The sequence below is a fragment of the Thamnophis sirtalis genome, unplaced genomic scaffold, assembly GCF_051295495.1.
Source record: "Thamnophis sirtalis isolate CommonGarterSnake01/CBP01778 unplaced genomic scaffold, rThaSir2_p1.2 scaffold_10, whole genome shotgun sequence".
In the NCBI taxonomy this organism is placed as follows: domain Eukaryota; kingdom Metazoa; phylum Chordata; class Lepidosauria; order Squamata; family Natricidae; genus Thamnophis; species Thamnophis sirtalis.
The window spans coordinates 24,970,503-24,997,120 of NW_028261390.1; the positions used below are offsets into that span (position 1 = coordinate 24,970,503).

The 26,618-nt window shown below is 37.1% G+C and overlaps 1 protein-coding gene across 1 annotated transcript in view; it reads left to right on the top strand.

The window, feature by feature from the left end:
* Positions 1-21,147, top strand: part of UGT8 (UDP glycosyltransferase 8) — a 55,596-nt gene extending 34,449 nt beyond the window's left edge. The window contains exons 2-6 of the mRNA XM_087724282.1: positions 3,609-4,432; positions 15,357-15,499; positions 17,494-17,570; positions 19,162-19,381; positions 20,308-21,147. Of these exons, the coding sequence (XP_087580408.1) occupies positions 3,611-4,432; positions 15,357-15,499; positions 17,494-17,570; positions 19,162-19,381; positions 20,308-20,671 (1,626 nt within the window). The 5' untranslated portion in view covers positions 3,609-3,610 and the 3' untranslated portion in view covers positions 20,672-21,147. The remainder of the gene's footprint in view (positions 1-3,608; positions 4,433-15,356; positions 15,500-17,493; positions 17,571-19,161; positions 19,382-20,307) is intronic.
* Positions 21,148-26,618: the final 5,471 nt, after the last annotated feature.

Below are 26,618 nucleotides of genomic sequence, written 5' to 3' on the forward strand. Positions count from 1 at the left end.
GTTGCGAGGAGGCCTCAGCTGGCTAGCCAACCAGCATATGTACCATTTCTCTTCCACCTGTCAGTCCCGAGACTCCTAGGCCTTCTGCCTGTTCCACTGAGCCCAGAAGGCCTCCGCTCGCTAGAGCCACTAGGGCAAGGTCTCCTCCCTCCCTGGGTCTCCCATGAAGCGTGGGCTTCTGCTCTGCCTCACCACTTCTGGAAGGTCTCTACCAGCTAGGCCCACCAACGTGCTATGGACTGGAAGATCTCGGCTAACTAAGTACAGCAGCATGCAGACTTCCTACTTCTCCACTTCTTAGAGGCCTGGGCCTTCTCCTTGCCCCCATGACTTGGTCCACTTACTTTTCCCTTTCTGTGTAGTGCTGATAGGTGCACCAGCGAGTGCGAGGCTCAGCAATCTTTCTCAAGGCTAGCCAGGAAGAGGAAGTCAGCCACCAGGATTTTTGCATACTGATGGACCAAATCATTTAAGGCCTTCTGAGTGTGATGGGGCAGAGAGAAGGTCCATCTCTCTTGGGAGTGCTGGGGGAGGGAGGCCAAGAATGGGGCTATCGGGCTGAGACCCACGGTGGTGGGAGTTGCGGAGTCCCACTGTCATAAGAACGGAGATCTGTCAAATGCCTGGATTTTGGTCATGTAACCATGAGGGGCATTACAAGGGTCATAACTTCAGGCAGGAGTCATAAGTCCTTTCATTCAGACCCAACATAATTTTGAATGGTCGCTGAATAAATGGTCATAAGTCAAGGATTACCTGTTCTTAGTGCTGAAAAATACAGTATGTGTTGCCAACAGACAGGATATCTAAACTTATTTCCATTTGGTCTTAATCATAGGTTCTGGTGTCACAAAAACTTCATAAAGATTTCCAGAATTTTATAGAAATTTGCCTTTGTTTAATCTTGATCAAACCAACCAACTTTGAACTCCTTCCTTTTGCTACTAGTAGTCTTTATATTTAATTCATTTGAATGTCATGGGATTTAATCTCTCTTCAGATTTTCTTTCTCCTATCTTGAAGACTTTTCGTTGAGGCTTTAGCAAACCTCTTTTGTAAATCAAGTAATAGTCATTATTCTTTTGGGTTGTCATTTCTATTTTTACTATTATCTTATTTTATAATCCACATTTTTCCAGTATTGAAACAGTTTCTTTATATGCTAATATTTCTGCATCAGAAAAGATTTGTTTCATCTCCTTATCATATAGATATTCCATAGTATTCCCTTTTACATCATTTCACAGTACAATTATTTTAATTTTTCATTCCACACCCCATTTTGCAATTTATCTAAATACTAGAATAAGAATGATAGAGGACAACATCTTATTAGTTTCTTATACCTTTCTTTTTATCAAAACATATTTTAAAGGAGTTTATTTAATTTAACATATACATTTATCTTCATTCTTGCCTAATCCCTAATATATAATTTAACAATTCATTATAATTTTTCAAGATACATTATTATTATTTAAACAGTAATTAAAATTACTACAAATGTTATACTAAATAAAAGACAAAGCTAGATTGGGACCCTGCATACTTGAGAATGGTTTGGGAGAGATAATTCATGCATGAGTGCAGTACTTCTTTGCTGTTTAAAATAGCCCAATTTCTGTAGTTGGGGGTCTGAATTCCCCCATACTCCCCAGTGCTATTGCATTAAGAGTTACATTAATGTTACCAAGAGGATTCTTTAGAGCAGCAGCATTTTATATATGTTTCAGGCTCCTATTAAAGCATGATGTGTGCAACACTATATTACACTGGGTAATCATGAAAAATATTTATTAGCATTTAAAAGCCACCAAAGTATATTAAACCAAAGTTATATTACCTGGGAGTACAATTTCTGATAATGGAGTAACAAACCAAGAAATCTAGTCTTTATATTTTTATTAAGTGTCACAAAAACCTATTGTGGAATGTGCGTCAAGAGTAGAATTCTGACATTAAATTTTCTGTTCGTCTGTATTAAAATGTTGTATATTAACAAGTTTATATTAGAAATGTAATCTAAAATAGATTAAGAGGTTGGTTTGATATAAAGGTTCACATATTCCATTAGCTGGTGATTTACCTGTTTTAAATATGTCTTTAGCTATTTCATATAGTAACATCATAGTTTGTGAGGCAGCCATGCATCATGCGAGGCCTTCTTCTGGTCTTGGGAGGAAACTGCTGGAAAGCCTTGTGTGGCCAACAGCTATTCACAAAATGCCAGGCCAAGCATGCTTGATCAACAGTAGGAGCAAGAAGCTGGCAACCGGCAGCTGCGGCGATAGAGTGCAGGGTGACATAAGGACAGAGATGGGGGAGATAGGCAGGTAGGGGTTGCCATCAATGTAGACAGGCTGCCAAGCACCTGAATTTTGGTTGTGTGACCACAGGCATGCTCCAGAATTGATAACTTCAGTGTGGGCCAGGTGTAAGCGCTGTTGTAACTTGGAATGGTTGCTGAACAATTTCTGTTTGTTTAGAACTCTGTCCCATCTCTTCTTCATGGTACATTATTTATTAGAGCTACAGTATGCAAATCTTCCAAAAGAGGTGCTTTGCAAAAAGGAGAAGCGCATATGAATCCCTTCTCTGAATAATTAAAACAGTGGCATCTTTTTCCAGGTTCGTGTGACAGTTTCATAAGTTTGTCCTGGATTCCTCTATGTGCATAGTTTGGAAAAAAATGTCAATACTTTAATGACTGAAAGAAAAGTGTTTTGTATGCTATCCCCCACACTGGATTACAGAGTACCATTTTGGAAGCTTTTATACATCGTTATGATTTATAGAATGAAGTAAGATCAACTGAGAAGGTGACTAGGAAAAAATGTTCTGGTCACCCTACCTTTAATGATGATTAAATATTAAGATATCAGCTGGAGAAGGTTACTATGACATGGAAATAAATAGAATACCTTACTAATATCTGCAGATTTTAATTAAAGATAAATATATTGTGAGTTATTGAACAACTGGCAATATATAAGTAGCTATATATTTCTGGCATATGCCTATATCTTACAATGCTTTCTAGTTTCATATATATATATATATATATATATATATATATATATATATATATATATATATATATATATATATATATATATATATATATATATATATATATATATATATATATTACACTAAGCTATAATATATTATATATATATATTTATCAGCACAAATAAACACACACACACACACACACACACACACACACATATAATATATATATATAATAGCTTAGTGTCTTCCTAGCATGGTTTTTTTGGATAATTTTGTTTCTAGGAAAACAAGTTTTTTGCCATAAAAATTTCATCTAAAGCTATATTCTAAAGCATTTTCCCCTTTGATTGTCAGTAACATCAGTTTCATCAGTTTTAGGGTTTAAAACAATTTTCCCAAAACCTGATGCCCTCCAGACATGTTGGAATACATTTCCAATAAAATAACTTGAATTATGGGAATTGTAACATAACTGAATAGTACTAGGTTGGAAAAGACTGCTTAAAATATCCAATTGTTACTAAGTAATGGCTTTAAAAATATTTAAATGGCATTTCAGTCGTGTTGAATAACATTTTTGTTTATCATTTCAGCTATGAAGTCTTACATTCCATTTTTCATTCTTCTGTGGAGTGCTGTTGGAATTTCAAAGGCTGCCAAAATAGTTATTGTGCCGCCAATTTTGTTTGAAAGCCATCTATATATTTTCAAGACCCTGGCTTCAGCCTTGTATGAACATGGCCACCAGACTGTTCTGCTTCTGTCTGAGGGCAGAGAAATCCCTCCATCAAGTCATTACAGACTACAGCGATACCCAGGGCTCTTTAATACAACCACCTCAGATGAATTTCTTCATTCCAAAATGAGGAGTATCTTTTCTGGAAGACAAACGGCGTTGGAGCTGTTTGATATTCTGGATCACTATTCCAAGAATTGTGACATGGTTATGGGCAACAAGAAGCTCCTGCATGCCCTGAAACAGGAAAAATTTGATCTGCTACTAGTAGATCCTAATGAGATGTGTGGATTTGTTCTTGCCCATCTTTTAGGGATTAAATATGCTGTTTTTTCCACTGGCCTTTGGTATCCTGCAGAAGTAGGTGCACCTGCACCATTAGCATATGTCCCTGAATTTAATTCACTTCTCACAGACCACATGAACTTCCTAGAAAGATTTAAGAACACTATTGTTTATCTGGTTTCAAGATTTGGAGTCAATTTTTTGATTCTGCCAAAATATGAAAGGATAATACAGAAGTATAGTGTACAGCCAGCAAGGTCCATGTATGAATTGGTTCATGAATCCAGCCTGTGGATGCTGTGTACTGATGTAGCACTGGAGTTTCCAAGACCTACACTACCAAATGTTGTTTACGTGGGAGGAATCCTGACCAAACCAGCCAGTCCTCTACCAGAAGTAAGGTTTGCTAAATTTTGTTGTTATGAAAGATTGTACAACTATATGTGAATAGTTTGCATGCTTACTTATTCCTAAGATTGGGTTGTTAGCATGCTACTTTATTTTGTTTCTTACACGTTCCTTCCTTCCTCTGTGGTCCTCTTGTAAAAACAGCTCCAGAGAATTTGTGGGAGTGCTTTTGATTTGGAAGGAGAGGACATGCAAGACATCAAGAAACTAATGAATAGAATTTTTAAGTTTTAAATTATCCAACCAGCTGTTTGTCACATTTGCATATGAAATCAAGAAACATAGAATTCCAGTGTAACAGTGGTGGGTTGCAGGCGGTATGCCCCGGTACGGGCGTACCGATGCCTGCCCAGAGCACTGGGTTCTGGTACGGTGCTCCAGAGAACCGCCCACCCGCCTGAGCTCCTTACCCGTATTTGAATTATTCGGTGCTTCTGCGCACGCGCACAGAGCACACAGCACCTGTGCGATGCTCCTCCGAGCAGCTGGAGTGTCGTGGAGGAATCACAAGAGGTAAGTATGCATGCGCGTGCTGCACGTGTTCATGTGGTGCACACTGGGCCCCGTTGCAACCGTACCGGAACCCACCACTGCAGTGTAGTAATCAACACCGGATAGTTCACACTGTTTGATACTTTAATAATTGTTATTTCAGTAAATTTAAAAAACAGAAGAGCTTCAAGCCAAGTTAATAAAAATTGGTTTTCATTAAATTTGTAAAAGAGAAATTTAAGATTGCTTAAATATATGCTATATCTATTTGTGATTAAGACAAATAATTTGTCTTAAAATAGTGCAGTAAGTTTTAATTTGAATGATATAAGTCACAAGGATTTGTTTGCTTTCTTTTGAACCTGAATGTTTTTGTGTGATTCAGTAAAAGATCTTATATTTTTAAAATGTATGAGTCACATAAAACATTGAAACATTGTTTGTAGTTGTATTAGTGTATGCTTTTTAAATTATAATTTTACTGTACTTTTTTAAAAAGTACATTAAAATTTTAGTCAAAAGGTGCAAACAAGCATTTTCTTAATCACCTTTTAGAGATAAATGGTTACATAACATAAAAATAGTTTTTAATAAACTCCAGAAAATTCTGACGATTATATCAGTGCAGTCTTGCTCTTTAGCAGTTATCCATCATAACTTTCTTGCCTTTTTTTTAAACTACCTGTTTTCTGCATTTAACCCACTTGCAAACATTTTCTCTTTCATCCCTTGTGAATAGCAGCTGTCGATGTGCTCGGTCTTCATTGTTCAGGTGCTGAATGGGGAAAGAGAAATAAGTACCTCAATCCCCCTACTTTAGCAGCCTTACTACTGAACATTCTGATATTTCTTTTTTCATTCTGAAAGTGGTGAGGGGTCCAAATTATAATAAGTAAATATGAGAATCTTAAACTAAAGAAAAATATCACAATTTAAATAAATTAAACTCTGCTTTTAAATCTGGTAATGTGGAGCATATGAATATAAGGAAAAACAGTTTGGAAAGATTAAAAAATGCAAACTCCATTGAATTGATGTTTCAATGTAAATTAGTACTTATTTAAAGATTATACATTTTCTAAATTTAGGGGTCAATATTTTTTCAGCTTTTCAGTTTTATTTTTTAAATGTCTTTCTTTCTTTAAAACTGACAGAGGATTATGAGAGAATGATACAGTGATTGCAAAAATAAACCCAAAATCTTCAAAATTAGAGGGATTTAGACTGCAAATTGAGCTAAAGGATTCATGTGGCTTGCAGATCACCTATGTTTTGTTTAATAATAAAACAAATAACTCTAAACTACAGTATTTTCAGTAAGGTTTATGCATACTTGTAATAGTTGACTTATTTTACTAAGCTGAGTTTAAACCTATGGAACCAAGGGAAGCAGGACTTTGTCAAATTAAATTTGTCAGAATATTCTTTTTTGCTAACTTTTTGTGAGAATGAATTTTATGAGATGATTCTCCCACATCCTGGTCAGATCTGAATTTGGGAAAAGTCTAATATTAATTTCAAATCTAGTATAAGGGGATCTGCCATGTATTCATTTCTTTTTATCATTACAAGTTATTAATATGGATGAATATATAAAAGCATTTTAAAAATCACCGAAAAGCCAGCCCTGATTGAATCACATAGGTGTGTGTGTCTGTGTGTGTGTGCTATCATATAATCCATGCGTTATGTTCTTAGCCAGGGAAGTTGAATCACAAATGAGGCCTGTAAACACACAGAATTCATACTCCTGCATGTCTTAGAAACACCTTCCCTCTCCAAGGGAACATAGTTATGATAGCCATTTCCTTCAGCCCTAATGAATCTGTTGGGCAATTCCAAAATACTGACATTTCAACATGATGCAAAGGGATAGGGTTACTTGAGAAATTTTCATCGATAGCACAGCGAGAGAATGAACAGAATACTAGCAAATATAACAAATTTCATGAGTCAGGCAAGACTTGAGTAAAAATGGAGAATAAAATTGTAAAGTCTCTATATTTGCCTGCCTGCAATGTGCATTCATCCTCCTTAACTGAGCATACTGTGCTTCTGGGGGAGAAAACTGTTTATTAAGGAGATATTTTTTTCTTTCCTTTTCCTTGTTTTCTTTGCATAAAACCCAAGTTTTTAAAAAGTGACATTTGTAAGACGCTGTTTTCTTCAGCACCAAACTGGAAGTGATAGAAAGCATTACCTAGCTATAGAAGAAAAACAACGGTTGCCTGTTTACATTTTTACCTAAAGTTAACAATAAAATTATATATTTACACAAAATCCTTCTGTGAAAATCTTACTCAAGCAACAAATGGTTTGAGTAAAGTTCAGTGATGAACACAAAAACTGCACTTTGTTACTAGGGCAGTAAAAATTTCTGGACACGTGGATTGCTATTCTGTCAGTGAAAATTTTCCAAACTGGGACTCAGATAATATTGAGCTTCAGATAGCCATCCAGCAGCCCTGTTCCAGGTGGCCAAGTCCCTCCTGGATAATTTAGCGGATCTCTTAAAGGAGACTCTGAGGAAAAGACAGACCCAATTTTGGTAAGAGACAGATCCCTTCAGAGGCAAATTTACCTCTGTGACAACCCTCATAGTTTCTGTGGGTGGTTATTTATTATACTGTGTAGTAATTAGTAAAACTGTAGTAATGTCATGAAGAAATACTGCTTTTTCAGAATATAGGAAAAACAAAGAAAACTTAGAACCAAAGAGAAATTTCCTGACAGAACAATCAGTGGAACGACTTGTTTCAGAAGTTGTGGGTGCTCCAACTCTGGAGGTTTTTAAGAGATTATACAATCATTTGTCTGAAATGGAATGGGGTTTCCTACTTGAGCAGGGAGTTGGACTAGAAGACCTCGAAGGTCCATTCCAATTCTGTTATTCTGTTGTTGTTGTTATTGTTATCATTATTATTATTAAAGTTTACTTATGAAGCATACTTTATTTGGGGGGTTGAGCAGGGTTATAAACTTTATTAGGAAAATAATGAAAAAATGCTGACATACTTCTAGCATACTCCCAATAGTCCCAAAGAATTTTTTTTAATCTTGGAGGAAAAAAGAGAGGAATCACTCAGCCTCCTTAAATTTATCTTACATTTTGCTTTGCCATCTCAGTAGTGCAGAATAAATGAAAAGATTGGATTTGGGAGGGATGGGGTGGGGTGGAATGAGATGAGATGAGATGAGATGGTGGGAGATCGGGCTTGAAAAATGAATGGCAAATGTTTTGTTTGCAAACCAATTCATTACATTTGTCTGTTTGTCTATCTCTCTGTGGTGTATATATTAGCACACCATTTTGCTGCATTAATGGGAATAATAAGCATAGTGCTTCAGAATCAAAAATAATACCAAATAATACAAGTTTGAGAACCTATGTGGTCTAAACTACAAATACCAGCATTCTTTGCTGTTAGCTGCTTGGTTAAGAGTCAGAGTGAAATTTCCATGGAAACAGAAAATGAAAAATCCTTTTGTAATAATGTAATATTTCCAAATCTTGTAGCAGAAGCATCAATGAGCCACAAGAATTTTCAGAGGATATCTTAGCAAATTGGTCTAGGAGATGTGATGATGGATTTTAATAAATTTGATTTGATCTAAATTCTCAATTTGATTTTAGACTTTATTTTTATAATTTATGTATTTATATGAAGATTGACCCAGAATCACTTCATATAAAAATATACCTCTACAAATAAATACTCATGGCTTCATTGCAAGTATCTTTTTCTATAAATGATTTGTCACAAAATATTAGGAAATAGTCACTGATGCTTCTGCATCTCTGATTCCAAGAGCTGAACAGAGAGCGTTTTAGACGTTGAAGCTCGGTTATGTTTGTATTTGTGTGCGTTGTTTATCTGAAACAAAGCTCAGTATTAGGCACCACTGGTTACTGCCAGCTGGGACCTCACACTATATAGTCACAGCTGTGCATTTAGTATTTATGCCTGCAAAGAATAGCTAATTACAAAAAACCCTAAGAGGACAAAGGACACTCAGTGGCATAAGTACAATACCATATCTGTCTTGTAATCATGTATTTTAAAATACTAAAATGGTTAAAACTCTGAGCAGCATCTAATAGAGACGATTTCAGTTAAACATGTTCACCCACTTGGTCCTTTTACTTCTATAATATAATTTTATATAAGTTTTGATTTAATTTCATGTTACTTATTTATTTTTAGGAATACACAACCTGCCCCGCAGAACAAAGTTTTCAACAAGCAGACTATATTCATTCAATGATACCTTGTAGTCGTATTTTATTTTTTTCAAAAAACTATAGTGATGTTCATAGTCCTTTTAATATAGATTTTGCTTTTAAAAAGACTACAAATTATGGTGACACCTAGTTTTTCATAGTTCTTATATCGGTATTTTATTAGTGGAATATATTCTAGGCAGTGTTTCTCAACCTGGACAACTTTAAAGATGGGTGGATTTCAACACTCAGAATTCTTAACCAGATATCCAGATAATTTCATAATTTTATTTTATGAACCATATTATATTACTTGCCATTTTCTGATATTAATGTTCTGCATAGGGTTTAATAGAGGTTTTGACATTGAAGATATTCAAGTATCCGTAATCACTAATAAATATGGCAGAACATAACTATCACATTTGTAAATTCTTTGTTATCTATCCAATTCTTTTTCTTTTTTCTTTTTTAAACCTTTATTATTTTTATAAATAATTAAAGTTGTGAATATATTTAATATTCCTTTGTTCTATTTCCCCCCCCCTCGCCCCAACAATAATAACTGTGATGTGAGTTTCGCTGAGAAGAGTGACTGGTCCATTTGATGCCTAAGGCTGGACAAGAATTTACCAACTCCTCTTTTCTAACCTGATGCCTTAACCACTGCAACTATTCATGGACTTGACCCAAGTCCATGGACTTGACACAAGTAATCCAGGGTCCGACTCACTCAGCGGGGCACACACTCGACCTCGTATTCCTCTCGGAGCAGTGGAGTCGTGATCTAGATTTGAGGGGCATTAAGATCTTGCCCTTGTCATGGTCTGATCACTTCCTACTGAGGCTTGACTTTCGGAGACCAATCCCCCGCTGTAGGGAGGAGGAATCGATTAGGTTGTTCCGCCCCAGGTGCCTGATGGACCATATGGGATTTCAGATGGCGCTTGGAGAAATACCTGACACTCTCGTCCACAATCCGGTAGAGTCCTTAGTCGCTGTTTGGAATACAGCGGCAGCGGGGGCTCTAAACCGGATTGCGCCTTTACGGCCTCTCCGAGGTAGTGGATCCAGGAGAGCTCCTTGGTTTACTGAGGAACTCCGGGAGATGAAGCGCCAAAAAAGACGCCTAGAGCGCCGCTGGAGGGCCAGTAACTCCGAGTCAGATCGAGCACTGATGAGAGCCTTTATCAGGACCTATCTCGTGGCAATACGAGCGGCGAAATGTGCACATTTTGCCACTCTTATTGCATCCGCTGAATCGCGCCCAGCCGCCTTATTTAGAATAGCCCGCTCCCTCTTGAAAGGGAGGGATGCGGACGACCCTTTACAAGGTAGGGCTGAGGAATTTGTTCAGTTTCTAACGGATAAAGTCGCTCGGATTTGGACAGATCTGGACTCCAATTGCACGGTACCAGCCGAGGTACCGGGGGAAGGTCTTGAGCGAATTTTATGGAGCGAGTTTCAACTTGTCGCTCCTGAGGAAGTGGACAAGGCCATGGGAACGGTGAGTGCCTCCACCTATATACTGGACCCATGCCCCTCCTGGCTGGTCTTGACCAGCAGGGAGGTGACATGTGGCTGGATCCAGACGATAGTTAACACCTCTCTCCGGGAGGGTCCTTCCCACACCTCCTAAAGGATGCGGTGGTGAGACCCCTCCCGAAGAAACCTTCTCTGGATCCAGCCATCTTGAGTAACTATCGTCCAGTCTCCAACCTCCCCTTTGTTGGGAAGGTTGCTGAGAAAGTGGTGGCCTTTCAACTCCGACGGTCCTTGGATGAAACCGATTATCTGGATCCCTTTCAGCCCGGTTTCAGGCCTGGTTACAGCACGGAAACTGCTTTGGTCGCGCTGATCGATGATCTCTGGCGAGCCAGGGATAGGGGTCACTCCTCTATCCTTGTGCTCCTTGACCTCTCAGCAGCCTTCGATACCATCGACCATGGTATCCTTCTGCGACGGTTGCGGGAGGTGGGAGTGGGAGGCACCGTTCTTTGGTGGTTCTCCTCCTACCTCTCGGACAGGTCGCAATCAGTGTTGGTCGGAGGGCAGAGATCAACCCCTAGGCCCCTCAATTATGGGGTGCCGCAGGGTTCGGTCCTGTCCCCCCTCCTATTTAACATCTACATGAAGCCGCTGGGTGAGATCATACGCCGGCACGGGATTAAATATCACCAATATGTGGACGATACACAGTTGTATCTGTCCGCCCCGTGCCAACTCAGTGAAGTGGTTGAAGTGATGTGCCAGTGCCTGGAGGCTGTCAGCATCTGGATGGGAACGAACAAGCTGGTGCTCAATCCCGACAATCCCGAGTGGCTATTGATGCTCCCTCCCAAAGATGGTCCAGCTATTTCATCTCTCAGCCTGGGGAGTGAAATTATACGCCCCTCAGAGAGGGCCTGCAATCTGGGAGTCCTCCTGGATCCGCAGCTGACTTTAGAACATCATTTGTTGGCTGTGACCAGGGGGACCTTTGCCCAGGTTCGCCTGGTGCACCAATTGCGGCCCTACCTGGACCGGGAGGCCCTTCGGATAGTCACTCATGCCCTCGTCACCTCAAGACTGGACTACTGTAATGCGCTCTACATGGGGCTGCCCTTGAAGAGTGTTCGAAGACTTCAGCTTGTCCAGAACACAGCCGTGCGAGCGATTGTGGGTGCACCTCGGTACACCCACGTTACACCTATCCTCCGTGAGCTGCACTGGCTGCCCATTGGTCTCCGGACACGCTTCAAGGTGCTAGTCGTTACTTTTAAAGCCCTACATGGTATCAGACCTGGGTACTTGAGAGACTGCCTCCTGCCAGTCACCTCCCAAAGACCTATCAGATCCCACAGACTAGGCCTCCTCCGAATTCCATCTGCTGGCCAATGTCAGCTGGCGACTCCTTGGGGGAGGGCCTTCTCTGTGGCTGCTCCGGCCCTCTGGAATGATCTCCCCGTGGAGATCCGGACCCTCACTACCCTTCTGGCCTTCCGCAAAGCAGTTAAGACCTGGCTGTTCCGGCAGGCCTGGGGCTGCTGAACTATCCAGCCCCATTCGAGGTTATGGCTGTTGTAGAATTTTAAATTGCTGTTTTTTATTTTATTTTTTTGTATCCCCTCCCTTTTTATTGTTAGCTGCCCTGAGTCTCTCGGGAATAGGGCGGCATACAAACTTAATAAACTCAATCAATCAAATAAATCAATCAATTCGCCATTTTATATATTTAGGAGTCCCGGGTCAATAGAACAAAGGAATTTCTGGCAATTCTACCCATGAATCATGAGAAAATTGAGCATTAAAATGGTTCTGGTCTTAATCTGCTCCATGCCATTCCAAGATTCCACAGTTACAGCAATAGACATATCAATGCAGAATCATCATGATACAAATCTCAATATTGCCCTCTAGAGACTTGCTAGATATGATGGTAGAAAACTTTATTCATCTAGAGCAAGAGAGTCATGGCGGTGTCACGTGATATATCAGGACTTTTTTCCCTTCCTTAAAATGGGTGTGGGCGTGACCAGCATGTGACGCATCCGGTGCATGGGCCAGAAGTTTGACAGCCTTGATTTTAGTTTTGTCTCCATGTGGTGAATTACTTAACTTGCCATAACATATCAACATGAGAAAATAGTATCCTGCCTTAATTGCCTGCCAGATGATCAGAGGGGAATAAACAAAAGTTGTTGTTGAGTTTAGTCACCCTGCATTCAGTCTTGGGTGTCCTGGCTGGAGATTAATTATTCTTACTAATTTTGTTATTGGGTCCTATGATGACAGCTACCAGAATGTCTTTGCAAGTTTAGGAACTGTAGTTCTGTAATTGGGGGGTGGAGAATCTGTTTTTCACACTTTCCACAGGTGTGAATATTCAGGCTGCTGCATGTTTTCAGCCAATCATTCAAATTGTGAAGTTTCTCTTTGATGGTTCTCTAATAGTGGCGTGCATAAACCAGCAGGGTGGCATGAAATTACCCTCTTTACTCAACCTCTGTCTGAAGCTGTGGGATTGGTGTGTGTAGCCTGACATCACTTCCTTATATCTTACAGAGAAAGACTGTGCTGGCATATGTTCCTAGCTGCATGAATTAATTCGAGTAATTGGTTCTTGATAGCCTCTTTTGTAGATGGGGGATTCAAGAAATAAATATTTAGCAATCCATGGCAACCCTGAATGTGTTCAATATTTCAGTGGATGGGAGCATGGTCTAAATTCATTTGCAGACACCAGTGTCTCTGGTTATGTTGCAGCTTGATTGCCAAGTTGGTCAAAAAAGTATTTAAGATGATACCGTGATCTCATAACATCTGCTAGGCTTGCTGAACTTAAAGTATCCAAATATAGCTTTGTATCATGGACATTCATATTTCACTTTGGTAAGGTATTTCTGTCATCTCCCATGATCAAGATAAAAGCATGAACTGAGACCATTCAGTACTTTCTCCATGAAAATGATTATACTACTAATAATTTATTAAACATGTATGCAGCCCAACTTGCAATGACTCTGGAAGGCTTACAACAGATAAATTATAATAAAACAATAAAAAATAAATATTAAAGATACCCAGCATGATAAAACTCCATATCTTACTTTCACTTTCCCTGGGGAAAGAGCCAGCTCTTCACAATTCTTCTAAACAACAGCGAAATGATGTCATTTGGATCTTGGGGAAACGTCATTCAAGAGTGCAGGTGCTACTACCAATAATGCCTGCATCTGGTTTCTCAATAGATGACCATTGTTTAATTGAAGGAACCGGGAGCATGCTCGCCATGCAGGATTAATCAGCCAAGCAGATGTTGCAAGAAACAGATGGACCAACAACTAACCTGGTTAGCTACCTTGTAAATCTTTATAGGTAACAACCAGCACCTTAAATCACACCAGAAATGAACTGCCAAAGCAAAGGTTTTTTTATTCTTCTGTTGACAAGTACTGTTATATGCATCCCATTGGACAACATGGTTGGTTGTCTGCCCTTTAATCTTCAAATAGTTTCTGCTTTTTTGATAGGTAGGTAGGTAGGTAGCAAGGGTAGGTTCCGGCTGGCACTACTGCCAGTTGGCTTTGTGCAGACATGCTGTGTGTGTGCAATAGAAATTGTTCTGCGCATGCTCAGAACTGAAAAACAAGATGATGACGGCGGCGACCAAGGAAGCAGTTCAGGGGCATGGCAGGCCTGGGTCGCTGCCGGTTCCAGTGACCCAGGCCACCAAACCACTACCAGTTCAGTTGAACCGGTAGGAACCCACCACTGGTAGATAGAGAGAGGGAGGGAAGGAGAGAGAAAGAGAGAGAGAGAGAGAATCACTTGTTCTGTTTTAATTTTCGGTGCCCTTTGAACACTTAACCACCTTGATTGATTGGGAAATAGTCTCTTAGTGGTGTTCACATCAGCTTAACAGAACAGTAGATTATGTTTATTGATAAACTTACTTTGCATTTAGTTCTCCTTTGTCATAGTGCTTTTTTATTATTAAGGTAGTCTTGAGCTTTCATCTGGGCAGGACAAATTCTACCTAATTTCTTCCTCTATAACTCAGGTGAAATATGTTAGTTCTGCTGTTTATTCTGGAAAGATGGGATTCCCTAAACAATGCAAGTAGCTGTCAAAATACTGGTGGCTAATACACTCTGTTACTATCTGAAAATACATCCCTAGAAATGGGGTATCTGCACACATTAGACAGATCAATCACTAATAATTATTTCAATGCTAGGTGTGCTATTCTGAGCATATTTCACACATAGCCAGTCTGAAGATAACTTTTTACTTTTGATAGCCATTTCTGTTTAAACATCAGATTTCACTTTGCAATCTTTGGGCATATTGCCCATTAGTATTTTCCAGATGTGATCCACTTTTAGTTTATTACCCTTATATCTGAATCAGATATCACTCTGAAGGCTACTTGTGAATTTGACTGCAATCAAAGTTTTTCAAGTCATCTGTGAATTTATACAATCTACCTACGCTTCAAGGGAGAGTAGCTCAGCTTTGATATTTCATTTCTTTTTTTAAAACTGTCCGAGTGAAGTCACTTTGAGCATAGGATAAGAGCATCTGAAACAATAATTGGACTATTGATTGATTGATGAATCTTCAATCAAATACTATATTATTGTTACGACATCACACTTATGGTGTGATGTATTTCCAATAGTATGTTTGTTGATAGCAAGCCAATTATTTCCATAGGATCTGCAAACATGGGTGAATGGTGCTACTGAAAATGGCTTTGTCCTTGTATCATTTGGAGCTGGAGTGAAATACTTACCTGAAGATATAGCAGATAAATTGGCACATGCTCTGGCTAGACTTCCTCAAAGAGTAATTTGGAGGTAAGATATTAATATTATTTAATTTATAAATAAAGTAGGATTGATGAATATTTTTGTTTTATGGAAACAGGTGGATCCTAGAGTGAGGGGTCTATTCCTTTTCTCATTTTTACATAAAAGTTTCCATCTCGTTCTTGAAAAACTTTCACAATTTCAGATGTTGTATTTCAATTTCAAAAGCAGTAGTGTGAAATCTTGGGTGAGATGCAGTACTCGCCCATTCCACCAGGTTAGAGTCAGTAAGAGGCAGGAGAGCTATTGGCTCATTTTGCTTCATGAAGCAGTCTACCCAAAAGATTATTTTGCTGGATCTTAGGAATGCCTAGTGCATTTGCTGAGCGTGAGGGCATATGTGTTGTTAAATGTTCTTTCCAAATGGAAAAACTGCTGGAACAAACCAATGTCGTAATCCAGGTCAATCAATATATGGTAACATTTGGGTGTTTCTGGTCAAATTGTACAGTTCATTTAATCTTAATTATTAAGTAAATAGAAATTGATACAATATGATGCAATGTTAAACAAAACGTATTTCTGAAAATGTAATGTGTATATATCATTTAGGTATATCTGTTAACATTCCGAATTAAAAATCGCTGACTATAAAGCAGGTATCTGAAATAGGCTCCCTGCGCAGTTGATTCAGCACTATGTTTGTTTTAGTGTAAAGTTGTTAATCTTCTACTGGTACCTTATCATTGTGGGGGTATTATTAGAAGTGATTAAGGAGTAGTGCCAGGACTGTATGTCAGAAGTATAATTCATGGTTACCATGAAAACTATCCCAGCTGCTGAACTAAAGTAAGTATGTATGCCTTGGTCTCAACAATCTTTGTTTAAAAACCTCCAGTAATAGACATCTATAACTTGAGTAGGTAAGCTATTCTATGTTTTATAGCTTGCACAATCAGGAAATTCATATTAATTTCAAATTAGGATATCTCTCTTTAAAGCTTCCACTTATTGTTTTTTGTCCTATCCTATGGAAAATAAATCCATATCCTCCTCCATGTGACAGTTATTCAAGTATAGAAAAGCTATTATTGTTAGCTTCTTGTTTTTATGCTGAACCAATGATGGTTTTAGGCTAACTTGACTGTGCTGATGTGATATTACACCTCTCAAATGAAAGGGGAACAATTCTCCATTTCCCCTCTATCTAGGCCACTCTGAACAATAGCACTCGGCAGCAATGCCAAGGTTAGGCCTAAAGTAGAGGCCCTGAATTCAACTTCAACTCTAGCACCCCCCATGGGCCACTGAAAAAGACCACCTCATGCTGTTCCCCAAGGTATGAGAGCCTTGGGGAATGGTGCAGTTGCCCCCGTGGGACAGCACTTCCTAGGATCTGCAGCACGCCACCTAACTTTCAGGTGATGTTCTTTTTCTGTTCACAGGCCCCTGTATGCTCCTTGGGGTTGTTCCATATTGCACAAGGCTTTGTTCTTGAGGCAGCTTCAGAGAATACTGTTTTCTCCCCTGCCATGGTCATATCACTTCCTGGTAATCTCCAATTCTTTGGTGCCACCATTCTCCATGATACACAGAAGAAGGAAAGAGAGAGTTTTTAAAAAGTTAAGGGATATCTAGAACCCACTCCCATGTCCCCCAGTATGGAGGATCTAAAACAATATCTCACTATTTTGCTTTATATTCTCTTCAATGCATTGTAAATTAAATTAAACAAATTCTTCAATGCATTACACTACCTTACTCAGTCTAGTGCATTTTCTATTACAATATGGTATCTAACCTCCTGAAACTAATTTTCTTACTCACTTTAACAAATGTCAGTACATTTATTGTACCTATACGATTATGGTACGTATATATAGTGATATATCTATAAATATATGTACGGATATATTTAATATTTAAGTTCATATTGCTTTTTTATTTATTTTTATTGATAAGTTGAACATTGAAAATTAACAATACATTACTGTATTCTTTTTGGAATGTAGTTTTAAGTTTTCATTTCTTTTGTATTTTAGATTTTCAGGTAAAAATCCCAGGAATTTAGGTAACAATACAAAACTTATAGAATGGTTACCACAAAATGATTTATTAGGTAAGTATTGTTGGAAGTTATCATTTAAAGTTAACCTCTTGTACCATATTTGTTTTTTCATACTAGACTTACAGATAATCCTTGACATATGACCACAATTGAACCCCAAATTTATGTTGCTAAGCAAGACAGTTGTTAAGTGAATTTTGCCCATTTTATAACCTTTCTTGCTACAGTTGTTAAGTGAATCACTTCATTTGCCAAGTTGGTAACACACTTAAGTGAATCTGGCTTCCCCACTGACTTTCCCCGTCAGAAGATCACAAAAGATGATTACAAGATCCCAGGACACTGCAACCATCATAAATATAAACCAGTTGCCAAGCATCCACATTTTGATCATACGATCGTAGTCATAAGTGTGAAAAGTGGCCTTAAGTCACTTTTTCAGTGCAACTTTGAACAATCACTAAATGAATGATTGTAAGACAAGGACTACCTGTATTTGTAGTCTAAATCTATATAGGAATATTGTTAACATGGATCATTAGATAGCTGACCATTTCTGTTAGCTTTAGATTATAGGTGGAACGGTTTTTCTGTATCAAGATCTACATTCCCTCAGAGGCAATGTGTGAGGTGGATGGGAATGAAATCACGAGTGTCTTGAGCAGGTTGCTACAGACTAAACTATACTGCTAATTTTTTTATGATAGACAAGTAATAAACACAAATTAAATTTGAAATACTGTATCAATTGAACAGTCATAAGACATATATTCATATGCTGTATATTCATACTGAAGTACAGGTAGTCTTTATTTAGAACTGCCTGAGATAGGGACTGTTTGCAAATTTGATAGTAATCAATTGGTCACTTTCTGATCAATGCACATATTTACAACAGCAAAATCCTTCAGTGTAAAACCGATTAAGTCAATTTCAGGCAGCAGTCACGGGTGTTCTAATCAACTGATTAAGAAGACAGAGTGTACCTTGCTTAAGCAATCTCCACCTTGGGGGGACACAAAGAAAAGGTCAGACCCAGGACATTGTATGAGAAAACTTTATCTGAATAAGATGGCAGCAATCAGTAATTTTTCAACCCCTTTTGCCATCTCTAAATTACATGATTCTCTTAGCAACTATGAGATTTTTGCCAGAACTAACTGCAGTCACTAAATGAGGACTACCTTTATTATAGGAGAACTATCTAGTTTCTTAAATATTGATATCAGCCTCCCAAGTAGACCAGATAGGAAACACAATCAGATAAGCTCTATTTTATTGTAGGGCTATATTAACAGAATCTGCAAATATGAAAATATAAACGCTCCTGTTGTCACTTTATATAGCCTGATAAATTAAAGCAAGTCCTTTCTAAGTTTATTTCTCTTCCTGATATTCAGTTAGTCTAATGTAATGAGTACAGTTATTTCATTTTCTGTGTCCTATCTATGGTAACAGCAGTGAGAAATTCCATGTGTGCTTATCATCTCATCTGTAATGGAAAAAAGAATCAAAGAATCTGAGTGGGTTTTTTTATTCCAATATTAAATTCAATGTGCATACAGGTTTTAGATGCATGGATTTTGTTCTGGGTTGTGATTAAACACTTTTCTTTCCTGTACCTTACCTTTTGCTGCTGTAGGTCACTCTAATATTAAGGCCTTCCTTAGTCATGGTGGTCTGAATAGCATTTTTGAAACCATGTACCATGGTGTTCCTGTGGTGGGAATCCCTCTTTTTGGAGACCATTATGACACCATGACTCGAGTGCAGGCCAAGGGCATGGGTATACTACTAAACTGGAAGACTCTTACGGAGGATGAGTTATATAATGCACTGGTGAAAGTTATTAATGAGCCCAGGTAAGAATTGTCTTTTCTTTAAAAAAAACAAAACAAAGTTTGCTAAATTTTCAGTGAAATAAAAGTTTATAAAGAATTTATGGTAATTATGCTGTCCTAACCATCTACCATACAGGTAGTTCTCGACTTAACAACAATTAATGGAGGTCTGGGATTAGGGTGGTATTGGAAAGGGTGTTTTATGGTTTGTAAAGCACTTCTAGATGTTACAAAACGTTGCATCATCACTTCTGCAATCAAGTGATTTGCGATTTGGGAGCTAAGCATCTTGTTTGTAGTTACGACTGGTTACTAAGCATTCCACAATCCTGTTCCATTTGCAATCTTCTCTACCCACTTCCCAGAAAGTCAGTGGGGAGGCTGGCATGGAAGGTTGGTGCTGCCTGCTGAGCAGATTTCGGCAAGGCAAAATTTCAGCTCCTGAATGGAAAGATAGAGTAGTAAGGAAAGGAATCTGGGGTGCCTCAGGGGAGCTGAGGGAGGTCCAGGGAGGGGACGTGCAGGCAACTTGGAAGTGTTTCTCCACTCAGGAGTTCGAAATTCTGTTTGGATTTTAACAGGGAGGAATTTCAGCTTCTGAGCAGAACCTGCCAGAATTTCCCCCTCCAACCTAGGCTCCTGATCTGAGGTTCTGTCTTCTCAAGAACTTATGAGATTGCTTAAGGACAACGAAAAGTGCCAGGATTGCAGTTGCTCAGCAAAGCAACTGAGGTTGAAGTTGAACAACCAAGATTCCAGTCCCAACTGTGATCATAAGTTGAGGATTACCTGTGTAATAAATTATGTTTAATTATGATAAAATAGTATGGGAATGTTAGAATTGAAAATGCAGCAATGTTGTTGTTGTTGTTGTTGTTGTTGTTATTATTATTATTATTATTATTATTATTATTATTATTATTATGTTTTTAATTTTTATTTCATAGCTACAGGCGACAGGCCCGGAAGCTGTCTGAAATCCATAAAGACCAACCAGCTCATCCTGTTAATCGAACAGTCTACTGGATTAATTACATCCTTCGTCATAATGGAGCACAGCATTTACGATCTGCAGTTTACACTGTCTCTTTATATCAGTATTTCTTATTGGATATTGCCTTTGTTGTGCTACTTTGTACTGCCTTACTCTGCTACATTTTGGCCAGGATAGCAAAATTTATTTGCAAGCAAAGCAAACATTTTTGGTCCACTGATGAACATGTTACTGTCAATGGACATTACCAGAATGGGATACCAAACGGCAAGTATAGAAGAAATGGTCACATTAAACATGAAAAAAAGGTGAAATGAGCCAACTACTCAATGTACATTAGCAACAAATCAGTACTATAATTAAATTTTATAGCTGTAACATAGTATAACACCTACTTAAAGTAAAACAATAAACAGTTCTAATGCTCCCCTACAGTATGTAATCTTATGCAATTAAATTCTGCAGAACTAAGAAAAATCTTTAGAAAAATGAAGCACAACCTAAAGTACAAAAAGTATTTTATTCTTAATACTGATGGAGAAAGGTCATTCTGGCACTGAAGTTTTCTAGAAGCCTTAATTCTCTGAAGTAATTCATTAGGTATATTCATGTCTGCTCAATTTGTGAATAATATGTGTGTCTCAGAAAAGGAATGGTTTCCTTTTACTTACAAAGATTCTTCCTTTTTTCATGCACATTTATATTTTAGCAAAGAAATCTTGGTTCTATTTATCTAAGGTTTAATTTGTTATCTGACAATGATGTTAATTAAAGTCATCTTTCATAGTGTTCAGTACATAGAAATAAACAAACTGTAGAATTATAATGCAGCCATAAAAATCATATTCTTAAAAGGCATTGAAGAATATGATGATACACCGTAGTTTTGATATACCACATAACTCTTCCATTTTCTTCCATTTCTTTAAAGAAAAGGAAATTGCACAAGAGTACCATAAGGTGTAATTTTATATTTATGTAAATTTTAGTTCTGTTCCTTACCTTTCCCCAATTCATTATTTATGCCATAGTAAGGTTGTTCTCTTTCAATAACTACAAGGGCTATGTGGATATAATAAATCGATATAAAAATAAATGAAGCAGAGAAAAAAATATTCTGCACTGGCTCTTTGGAAAAGGATTATTCTTGTCCCTTGAGCAATGCAGAATCAAACCATTTTTGGTTTGTTATAAAGTTGAATGTCTTAACTATTATATTACTACAATTAAGGTTTTGTCCCCCCCAAACCATAATGGTTCAGAGGTTCACTTAGTTCTGTCTATAATCTTTAGAGTAATCTGGTCCATGTAATCCATGTTATCTAGTTGCCAACATCATTTATTTGAATCTAAAGAAGGTTATTTTTTGGTCAGTTACACTGTTTTTGTAGAGGTTTGATATCATGCATGACATTAAACCTATAAACTAGTTAAACACTGTGCCTCTTCCTACACTCATAGCATTATTTTTCTGCACAATGCTTTTTCAATCACTGCAACCAATATAGGTATCTGTTTTTAAACAGAGAATGGGAATACAGGGCATTAAAATATTAGGATTGTCCCGTTAAACCAGTGTTGGCAACTATATGTTTATTAAATTTCCTTGTCATCCTGTTTACTTGGAATTTGCACTGCACATGTTGTGGGTGTATACTTTATTTATTTGCAGTTTGAAATCCCATGTCTGACAGCGTTAGGAATAAAAACAAAAACAAATCTAAACTGTGTATTCACTAACGTGGGAAAAGTTCTTAAAAACTGTAGACTAAAATCATCTTCATACACAGTGACATGATGCTTCATTACCATCCCATCAGGAGCCTCTATATTATAGCAATAAAGTAGAAACTGCAGATGCATTTCTAAAATTTAGTACAGGCATTTGTACTTTCCAGATACTTGAAAGGGTGTGGTGTTATTAATATGCCTATAGCTTTATCTTTTTACAATCCTATCAATATGTGGCAACTGAGGAAACACAAAGAGGCAATGAGTGGTGGGAGAATGACAGAACCTAGAGTGTATGAATGAGCTAGTTTTAATGTTTTTGTATTGAAGAAAGTACACAAACACTGACCGGATGATTAAGAATAATTTAATCTCCACTGTGATAAAATTTAAGCAATAAACATGGATTTAATACAGAAAAAAGTTGTTGAAAGTATATCTTTATTCAAATATATTGTTGTATGTGTAATTAGAGCTGCACGTACTGTCTGTATATATGAATAATATATATTGTTCTATTTCTCAGAAAATGAGAGAAGGGGTGAATACTTGTTTAGTATATGCATTCAGTGTCATTTTATGAAATATTTAATGTATATAACAATTTTCCAGAAGCATTTTCAAATAACCTCCATGGTTATCACCCATATTGTTCTCTTCCTTAGCCCCATTCCAATGATCTTCAATTCCTTTATGTTACTTCAATTTAAATATATTGGGTGATGATTTTTAAGAATGATGATTACCTATAGGGATCGCTGTTTTAAATAATGCATTGCTTTGTAGAAAGCTTATTGCCAAACCCTTGCCAGGGTTTATTTATTTTGTTAAGTGCCTTATCAAATGTTGCTATATCTTATAGCATTTTTAACTTTCAGAATACCTCAGGAAGTATCTTAGGCTGAAAGATAGTGGTCTGCCCAAAACCAGCTCCAGATCTTCAAGAGTGAGGAAGAAATTGAATCTAGCCCCTCATATCCAGGATTATAAAATGCATTTGATTGCCTTGTACGTTTTGGTAATCAAAATAAACAAGTATCTTTGAGTTTGCAAGCTAAAGATTCTTTGACATATTTTCATAACCCAGTTCTAAATAAATAATCAAAATACATATTGGCAGTTGATAATTTTTATGTGGTAAATATGCACAGATATTAAATAGACTGTTATCTTTTTTTAGCTCTAAAATAACAAAGTTACTAATAATTTTGCATCTAGTAGTACTGTTTCGTATGGAGACAAAAAATGAACCCAACAACACATTTCTAATGCAGTTCATTGAGATCAAGTAGAATTATAATCCTTATCAATGTACTAATTAGATATAAAAACCAATCTTCACTAATCTTGACTTTAAAATTATCCCTGAATATTAAAATAACAACATTCTGAAGACCTTAAACTGAAGAGAATGTGAGATATATTTGTTAATTTAAGTAGCTACTTTTTTTTTGCATTTATCATGATGTCTTCAGTTTACTCTCAATCAGATTTATAAAATTAATATTTTGCTTGAATACCAAAGATGATGCTTGACAGTTTTATTTAGTTAATTAAAATCTAGTTAGCTGACCACTTTTGAAGGTGTTTATAATGACTAAATACAGTATAGAAGATGTTTAGATAAATAGGAATGCCATTTACACTATTTTATTATTAGCTCAGTAAAGATGTCAATATTTGTGAATTCAGAATGTATTCATAAGTTAGGTATTTGGAGATGAAATGTGTTATAAATGACAACACATACAACAATGCATATTTAAATGAAAATATTTGTATTTTTTTAAACAGATCAATAAAGAAACAGATTATAATCAAAGTATGAAATAATGCATGCAAAGTTACATGAGTGACATATACAATGAAGAACATTTGTATCTTGAAATATGTTTCACTTTAATTATTTAATTATTTAGCAAAGGGTCAAACTACAAATGTGTGTTGTGTGTAAATACATAGATACATACATACACATACACACACATCAGAGACTGGAATGTAGCATTTTAAGACATTTTTTAAAAAAATCTTTCATAGCTCTATTGGCTCAGGAAAAAAATGCAAAGCAGAAGTGGGAAATGACAGACAATATAAGCTGATAATACAAAAATAATGGTTTGCACATCATAATATCACAAAATTAACCTTCATATTTTACATTTGTATCCTGATATCCAGTTGAAATATACCGTATGAGTAGTTTGTATCATGATGTACGTTTTATTACTTGTACTGCACACATGATAGAATAGGTTTCTGTATTATTCATTGGGAGAAAGATATAGATTTATACTTCTCTCATACAGCATTATCACAGCACTGATAATCTGAATTTTAATATTTGATCTGGATTGGGATTAAAGTAAAGGAGTTAGCCTTTGTTTCCTCTGTGATGACCCAATGAAAATTGCTTCCCACTGTTCCAATTGCTTCCTATCTCTGGAGAAAATCTTTCATTGACACCAATCACAGTTTTGTTCATTGGAATATGTGAATAGTATTTAAATCTTGAAGATTTTCACCCACTATTTCCCATTCCAAAACTTTAGCAGCAGTAGGGTGATTGTCCCACTCAATATTCCATTTATAAGTGGCCTTGAATTGATTAGTACTCTGTCAAGCTTCACTAGAATATTGTGCAATGTTTTATCAAATATGTATTTTGTATTCTGGGAATTACTGTTCCAACTTATCTTGGAGCACTACATTGAAAAAGTCTAATGTACTAAAGTGGAACAATTTTTTTTTTCTGGTGTGTTTGTTATTAATTTCTGACTGACAGAAGTCTTTCCAAACCTGAGCTTGCTAAGAAACATGTTCTTAGTTGATAATAATATAACCGAATGTAACAAATATACAGTGGATATAAAAAGTCTACACACCTGTGATAAAATGCCTGAGGGGCATGAGGGGTAAAAAAAATTAGACCAAGATAAATCATTTCAGAATTTTTCCATTTTTAATATAAAATATAAGCTTCACAATTCAATTGAAAAACAAACTGAAATCTTCTAGAGAGAGAAAATAAAAATGTACAATAGTGTGGTTGCATAGTGCGTCACCCAATTATAAATAGGGATGTGACTGCATTCAGAATTAACCAATCACATTCAAACTGATATTAAATAATAATCAGTACAAATCTGTCATCAATTAAAGTAGGATTTTTCTAACATTTACTTAGTTGCCTTTTAGAGCAAAAATCATGGCCAGGAAACAGCTTACAAAGCATCAAAAGGTTATGATTGGAAGGTATCAGTCAGGAGAAGGATACAAAGAAATTCCCAAGGCATTGGCTACACCATGGAACACAATGAAGGCAGTCATCAAGTGGAAAAAATTTGGCACAACAGTGACATTACCAAGAACTGGATGGCCCTCCAAAATTGATGAGAAAAACACGAAGAAAACTTGTAACTTGTAAGCCATCATCAAAGGAGCTACAGGAATTTCTGGCAAGTTGTGGTTGTATACCACATGTGAGAATAATCATCTGTATTCTTCATATGTCTGGGCTGTGAGGTAGAGTGCCAAAATGGAAGCCTTTTCTTACAAAACAAAAAACCAAGCCTAACAAAAAGCATGTGAAATCTATATTATGGTTTGATGAGCCAAGATTGAACTCTAGGCATCATTCCCAAAAAAATGTTTTGCACAAAAACAACACTGCACATCACCAAAAGTACACCATAACTATAGTGAAGCGTGGTGGTGGCAGCATTATGCTTTGAGGCTGCCTCAGCTGGAACTGGGACTTTAGTCAAGGTGGATGGAATTATGAACAGTTCCAAATTTCAGTCAGTTTTGGCCTTCAGGCCTCTGCTATAATGCTGAAGGCTTGTGCTTTCAACACAAGAATGACCTAAAGCATGCATTTAAAGAACACAAGGGCTTCACCAAAAGAAGAGTTTTGAAATGGGCCATTCAGAGCCCAGATTTGAATCCAATTGAACATCCATTGGGTGGCCTGAAGAGAATTGCATAGGAGAAGCCCTCCCAATTTCACAGATTTGGAGCATTTTCACAAGGAAAAATGGACAAAGATTCTCAAGGTAATATATATCATGCTCCTGAATTCTGTCATAAAATGGAAAGATGCTTCAACAACGTATTGGTTTAAGAGTGTGCACACGTATGCAGCCACATTATAAACTTTTTATTTTTCCCCTAAAAGATTTCAGTTTCAATTGAATTGTACAGTTTATATAATATAGTAGCTGAAAAATCGGCGTTGTCCAGGTTTTTATAGGATTCTAATGTTGGATTTTCCCCCTTACCAGAGGGAGCCCCCTTGTGGAGTACTGTGAAACCGTTAACATGGCAACTCCACTGTGCTGTACAGTGGAAGCCATTTTAAGGCACAACAGGCTGTATCTTAACAGAAAACACACCACTAGGGGTGTCTTACCCCCCACAGTATTTTTTTTCCAGAGAGTAAGCTATTTGTGTACCACGTTTGGTTGAAATTGCTCAATTATGGTGGAACAAACACACACACAGAGAGATATATATGCATGCATGCACGCGCAC